At 40.1% G+C, this 6,925-nt stretch overlaps 1 protein-coding gene across 1 annotated transcript; it reads left to right on the top strand.

The window, feature by feature from the left end:
• Window positions 1-3,364: 3,364 nt before the first annotated feature.
• LOC147607976 (uncharacterized) lies at window positions 3,365-5,882 on the top strand. The gene has a single exon (XM_086789768.1). The coding sequence runs from the start codon at window positions 3,506-3,508 to the stop codon at window positions 5,105-5,107; it is 1,602 nt and encodes a 533-aa protein (XP_086645894.1). The 5' UTR covers window positions 3,365-3,505; the 3' UTR covers window positions 5,108-5,882.
• Window positions 5,883-6,925: the final 1,043 nt, after the last annotated feature.

The following is a 6,925-nucleotide window of genomic DNA, read 5'->3' as shown; positions in this document are numbered from 1 at the left end:
ATCCTTCAAACCCATGTTCTTGGTCTTTATGTACAAAATCTTAAGAACATCATTAAAATTCCTCTAGCGATAGTGCTCTTATGTCCTAAAGAGGAACTAAAGAAGGACTAAAGAGGAAGTACTTGGGTTTTAATCTACATGAATGGGCATCTAATTATAATACCCACTCTCTCATTTTAAACAAAAAAGATTGTCATTGAAAATGATGCATGACATCACCTAAGTGCACACAAGGCCATTTTTTTAATAAGCTCTACTTGTAGTGTTTACATTTACTTGAGGTGTCTCATTAATTACCTAACAATGTATTTCACTTATAATAGGATTGTTAAGTATTAATCTTAAACAAATGTATACATATATATGTTGATACACATATGTATACATACATATATGTATACATATATGCTGATATGCATATATTCCAAAAACCATGTATACATACCTACTTTCTATTACCCTTCATAGGCATATGTTGATACACATATGTATACATACATATGTTCATATGCATATGTTCCAAAAACCATGTATATTTTTATTACCCTTCATAGGCAAGTTATAAGAGGGAGAATTATTAGAAATAAGGCCCAGAATACAAAATTATCTTATTGAAACTAGCTTATTTGATCTTTTGGCCAGCGATGAGAGGTATTTCAAATCAAGTTTAAAAGGGACTCATAATGTGGGAGCATGTCTGACTATTGATAGTACCCTAGACCTATTAATTTTAGTGATTATAGACTAAATGAGTAAATTAATTGAGCTTCTCAATGTACAGGCCTAGAAACAATCTCTACACATGTTTTCCTTTGCTCCATTAACCATGACAATTTTGATTACACTTTCTCTAACATTTTTGAACAAATGAAAATTTTTTTTTTGTAATAGAAAAAAGGAATCAAGATTAGGGTTCTACTTATAGTAATAGCAAAAAAAAAAATCACCCTTGCATGGTAAATTTGGCCATATGAGGTCATGTAGCCTTGTTTTTTGTGCATACAAATATATACTCTTTTATATTGTTAGGAGGTGATAAACATACTAATAAATGGCTATAAGTGTATCTCTATACCCATAATCAAGTATATTATGTCTTTGATTAAACAAAGCTATTTAAATTAGAGTTTTTTATATAGTGTCCTAGGCTAAAAGATCTCATTTTACACAAAGTGGGCTTGAAAAAAAAGAAAATTAGATTAGAGATATGCCAAGATTTGTTAGGGAGGTAGACAAGGTGTATGCATTAAATTATTTGTGGTCCTATGAGCAAGCCATGCTACTTTTGCTATGAAGGACACATACGAGTAAGGATAATGCTTGGTGATTTGTGGTTGAGTGTAATAGTTGTGATATGAAAGCTTTAGTAATACACTTAAAGACTCAATGTGTGATTTGGATAAGGACATGGTAAGCTATTATAATAATATGTGAAAAATATTTCAATAGCGGTATAAAGGAGTGTGTAATATTTTTCCCCCCATCTCTCGAGGGTCTCACTAGAAAAAAATGCATAATATCACTTGAGTGCACATGTAACCATTTTTTAATTGGGTCTACTTAGGTGTATCATGTATTAAATACCAATCTCTTCAACTTAAAAGTGATTTTTTTAACTCACAGCTATGTATACATACACATTATGGTACACAAAAACCATCATGTATATAGATCTGTTTTTTGTTGCCCTCTCCATGTAGGTGATATAGGAGTTGTCATCATCACCATGGTGATAATAGTAATCTAATATATATTTTTCACTAATATCTTAAGACCACAACACCAGCACTAGAAAATTTAGCTTAACATGTACATGTGAAAAATTTAATTAAAGTCATTCCTAGGATGGATTTGTATGACTTGCAGAAACTTCATCTTGATAAATTAAGAGGGCAAATTATTCCCAAAGTGTTATCTTTTATGCATCGCAAGATGGCAAGACTATACCGAAATATGAATGGTTATAATTTTACCTATATCTTTTCAAGCTCTAATTCAAGATTTTAGGGACTAGGTGGTGTTGTGCAAAAGCCTAGTGGTCTCACTTCAAAAAACCTTTCATTTAATCTCCATTCAAAGTGTGACAAGCTATTTGTTATGTTTACATGGTTTTGGAAATACAGGTACCTTCTCGAATCTTTTCTTATAAACAAGCATACATGTAAGATACTCTGACCACCCTCTTTTGTACGACTTTGTTACACTATTAGCTAATAGAAAATAGGTTCATATTAAACCTTCTTGTGTGCATGTAGGTGGCATGAGTGATGCACACAAGTGTAAAAGTATGATGCATATCACTTCTGAAGAAAAGAACTTCAAGCTTAAAAAACAAGCTCTTGAGATTGTAAAGACCTTTTAGTTTCATAAGATATGCGCTTGTAAGCTCTAGATTGTATGCGAGAATATAGATGAGAACATTGAGGTGATTGTGAAAAATATTTTATCTCCAAGAATCCTGACTAATTTTCTCGTACCATTCCATTAGCACAAACTCATCTTCTTCTAATTAGCACATTCTACCTTTTTTTGAGGGAGACCTTCATTGATTTTATGCATAATCGTTTTCTTTGTTCACACCCTTTCTATTATGTGGTGGACATTGCAAGACGCTATTATGGTTTATCCATGCATTGGGAGAAATTCATGATGTCATGTTTGACAGTAAGTAAAAATTTTGTAGCGGATGTATGCTTTTTAGAGTCTACCTCTGAGAAACCAAAGATGATGGTCCATCATGGTTGTTTTTTCACATGTCTAAAAGCATTATCGATAATGACTAAAGTGTGTGTGTATGTGTTTTTTTTTTTGCGAGAGATTGTTACGGAATTGTACCACTTGAAACCAAGGCCTCCCTTCAGGGAGACAAGAGCGTACCTATAGATTGGGCTGGAGGCCGTTCGCACCAAAGTGTTGGTTGTGTAGGCCTAGTAAGAGTGCTTTTTAGGATGATGTAACATTGATTTGTAAATTGCACATTGTGAGAGTGAATATATTTTTTGGGGGGCGAGAGATTGTTACAGAATTGTATCACTTGAACCCAAGGCCTCCCTTCAGGGAGACAAGAGCAAGAGGGATACCTATCGGGCTAGAGGTAGTTCACACCAAAGTGGTGGCTGGGTAGGCCTGGTAAGAGTGCTTTCTAGGAAGAGTAACATTGATTTGTAAATTGCACATTGTGAGATTGGATTTGGGACCCGTCCCCTCTCTCTGTCTCTCTCTCTCTGACACACACAAACACGTGCGTGTGCGCATACACATGTGCATGCACGTGCGCGCGCGGACATATACACACACATGTTTTCTCCAAGTCTCAAGGCATTCCTAAGTGTGAGCTTGTGAGGTCTAGTCAAACATTATTTTCTATCCACAACAGGGTATTCTATTAAACTTGAAGGGAGAGTAGGCCGCCCCGCGTGTTTGTATTGATGTACGTACGAGGGGCAATTTATTATATACATACGTAGACCGTATACAATACCTCGTCTTCGAGGAAGGGTTCAAAATGGCAGCTCGCAGGAAGACTCTTCAGGGTCTCCAGCAGAGGCCGAGTCTTTTCTGTGTTCGCCGTCTCTGTGCAGCTATGGCAACCCCCCCTTCCTCTTTCTGGTGCCACTCCTGCCATCGCATTGTGAGACTACCCTCGCCATCTCACCCCCTCTGCCCCTTCTGCAGCGGCGGCTTCGTGGAGGAGATCAATGGCCTTCCTCCGCACCCCCCTGCGGCTCTGTTTCTCTCCGGTGACTTCTCCCTCAGGGCAAGAAGCGGCATCGGAGAAGGATTCCGTCGCCGCTTCCAGCGCCGGCGATGGCTGGATCGCAGGTCCGCTTTGCTGCAGAGCCGCGAGATTGTTTCGCTGTTGAGCCGGCTAGGGATACACGATTCAGAAGACGGAGAAAGCAGGGACCGGCAACGCGATGGTGCAACGGGTCTTGACATTGTAGATCGCCTGCACAGCGTTTTCAGCAGAAGAGGGGCCAGATCGGAAGCTGTTGGCGCTGCAGGCAGCGAGGAGTTCGAGTTATGGTTAGGTTTAGGGTTAGGGTCACCCGATGGCGAATCCAGCTTCGACATCGTCGATCGCTTGCAGAGCTTCTTTGGCAGAAGAGGGGGCAGATCAAGCATCGATGCCGCAGCAGCAAACAACGGAGCAGGATTAGGGTTAGGCCAAGGTTCGGACTCACGAAGGCTTGTCGATGTGCGGGACTTTCTTCTCGGTCCGGGAGGGGACCTTCTTATTCAGCAGCTTATTGAAGGGGGAGATGCAGAGCGACATGGATCCGCGCCTGCCTCCAAGGTTGCCGTTGAAGCCATGCCCACTCTCACCATCAGTAAGCAGAGCTTGGAAGCAGATGACATCTACTGTGCCATCTGTAAGGAAATATTTGAAATTGGGGGGGAAGCCAGAGAGATGCCCTGCAAGCATGTGTACCATTCTGATTGCATCCTGCCATGGCTAGCCATGCATAGCTCATGTCCCATGTGCCGGCACGAGATGCCGTCTGAAGTCCCCCCTGAAAGCCAGTCTCAGAGATCAGAGGAAAACTCACTGGTCATAAGAACAATGGCAGGAGGGAGTGTTGGCGCTGGTGGCAGTGGAGAGCAAGGGCTCGCTATAGTTGGAATACCAGGTATTGGTATTCTTGTCAGACCATTCTTGTTGTATGGCATTGGTACAAATGATAATGCAACTGCAGAAAACCAAATGTCAACAGCAGAAACATTGGTGCAAACATCACATTCTGAACCTAACAGTGAATCAAGGGCATCTGATTCCATGCACAGTAATCATTCTGTTTCCTCGATATCCTGCAATGATGAGATACATCCTGTCACAGTGGAAACAGATATTGCAAATAGCTCATCATTTGGTGTCAGCAACATCGATTCTGGTTCACTTGATGGTAGCAACCTGCGGTGTGCTGCCCCATTTGATGCTAGTAACACACAGTCTGGCTCAGGCAGCCAAGTACCTGGTAGGAGAAGAGGCAGAAATTTCATGTCTCGGCTTTTACGGTTTTCCATTTCTTCTCGAACTCGTTCTTCAGACATAGCTAATGAAGTTCCGAGCTCAAATTCTACAAGGAGGTGGCGCCTTTGGTTCTAAGCTCGCCCGTAAAGAGGCTTGATGATCCACCTCAGTTCCCCCTCAGCCTCTCAAACAAGTGCTATTGATCATCTTTTTACTTGTTTTTGTATTTGCATGACAGTTGTGGATGGTTCATTGCCCTGTTAGGGTAACATTCAGACCCTCCTGACAGTGTGTACTTCAGTGCAGCTCGTGAAAGACACATGTGAGCTGCTTTTTGGCAGAGGCCAGCTACATAACAAGCTACCTCTTTCACAGGTGCTGCACTTCTACTATTCCAAATGAAAAATTATCTCTTCTCGCTTAACTAGAAGAGGAAATTCAGTTTTATGGCTGCTGCATCATTCTACTTAGTATCAGGATTGAAATTTGAATAAAACATGTCCAATGTTGTATTATATTCACTACTTTTGGTGCTCAAGTCATGGCTTTCATGATCAAGTCATGATTTCTGATAACTGGTGACGGGAATGTAGATCTGAGGTTCAAGTGACTATTAGGGGCACACTTGCATTCTTTTCTGAAAGAACAGCTATGCCTCAAATCAAGGTTTTGGTGTTGAAAAATCAAGTGGAAGTGTGCAGGCAGTCTCTTTTGCACGTCTGTAATTCTAGTAACTTGCCATTGTTTTTGGCGAGTCTTTGTTGTATTCCTACTGTGTAAGGCAGGTTCAATGGAGGATAAAATGCCACATACCAAAGTTTTGTTTTGAATAGTCAGAGGGGAACTGTTCAGGCAGCCTCTTTGCATTATCTGCTTCTAATAACTTCAATGAACAATGCTTGTAGCCAGTCTCTTTGTTGTAGAATTTCCATGAAGTTTTGGTCGCAGAATTCTTCGTTCAAGTTGCTATGAATACTTTTAAGTGGTGCAACTGCCCAATTAGTTATTGTGTGTGTCCGTGTGTGTGCATGTACGCTCTGTAGTGCTAGGCTTCAATGTGGTTGAGTTTGCCCTTTACCTTAAGAGATGTAATCGAAACCTAGCTTGATGGTTGATCCATGAAGATTTGTCTACTACAGTGGTATCTATCCATGAACTTGCACTTACACTTCGGTGCTAATGATGGGAGTGGAGATATCATAGCATGTACTGTATGCTATGATTGATGGAATTGGTGAATTGAAGCTTTGTGAGTAGACCCTCATGGAGTCAAGATTGCACTTGCTTATTGTACAACATCGGGAAATAACCTGAACTTTCCATTAGTATATGACTTCTACAATGCCAATGCATAATCCAGTTTTTTAAACCATGCTTGTGACAAGTCTTGTTTAATTATCAATGGCTTTTGGCAACACTGTGTGACATGGAACACTAACTTTAAAAGATATGGTAGAAAGTGCATTGGAGATGAGAGAGAGAGTGTGACTCTGAAAGAGAGTCCGAGTTGGAGGAAAAGAAAAAGTAAAAACTGACATAGTTAGAAGAAAGAGAATTAAACATGGATTTGAATTAAATGAAGATTCAAGAAATCATCAAAGGAAGAAATGTTAAAGAAATGAAAGTACGGGTTTTTTGGGCAAGGATTTGGTATTGGGCTTTTTAAAATTTGGTGAGCTTTTGTTCCATAGAATTGTGAATGTGACATCATAGTTTTCAAGTTGGCATGCCATGTGCCACATGTCTCATTCTACATGTTGACATCATACACATTAACAATACCATACATATCATGAAAACACTATACATATATGTTTAAGTCAAGAGTTTACCGTAGCTTTGTAGAGTCATGTGTTGTCGGTCCTTGCCTTTGAGCTACAAATGTAACTCGATGTGGATGCTTAGCTCGTTCGTTGCATCTTCACTTCATTCTCACACCAGAGCTCCTTGCAA

Source organism: Cibotium barometz, chromosome 54 (assembly GCF_041138505.1).
Source record: "Cibotium barometz isolate CiBa-2024 chromosome 54, ASM4113850v1, whole genome shotgun sequence".
Taxonomy (NCBI): Eukaryota; Viridiplantae; Streptophyta; class Polypodiopsida; order Cyatheales; family Cibotiaceae; genus Cibotium; species Cibotium barometz.
Note: the sequence above shows the minus strand (reverse complement) of the source record. Positions and strands in the feature narration are given on the sequence as shown.

What these genes read in the sequence shown, in the direction of transcription:
- LOC147607976 (XM_086789768.1), top strand. Translation starts at nt 3,506, where the DNA reads ATGGCAGCTCGCAGGAAGACTCTTCAGGGTCTCCAGCAGAGGCCGAGT.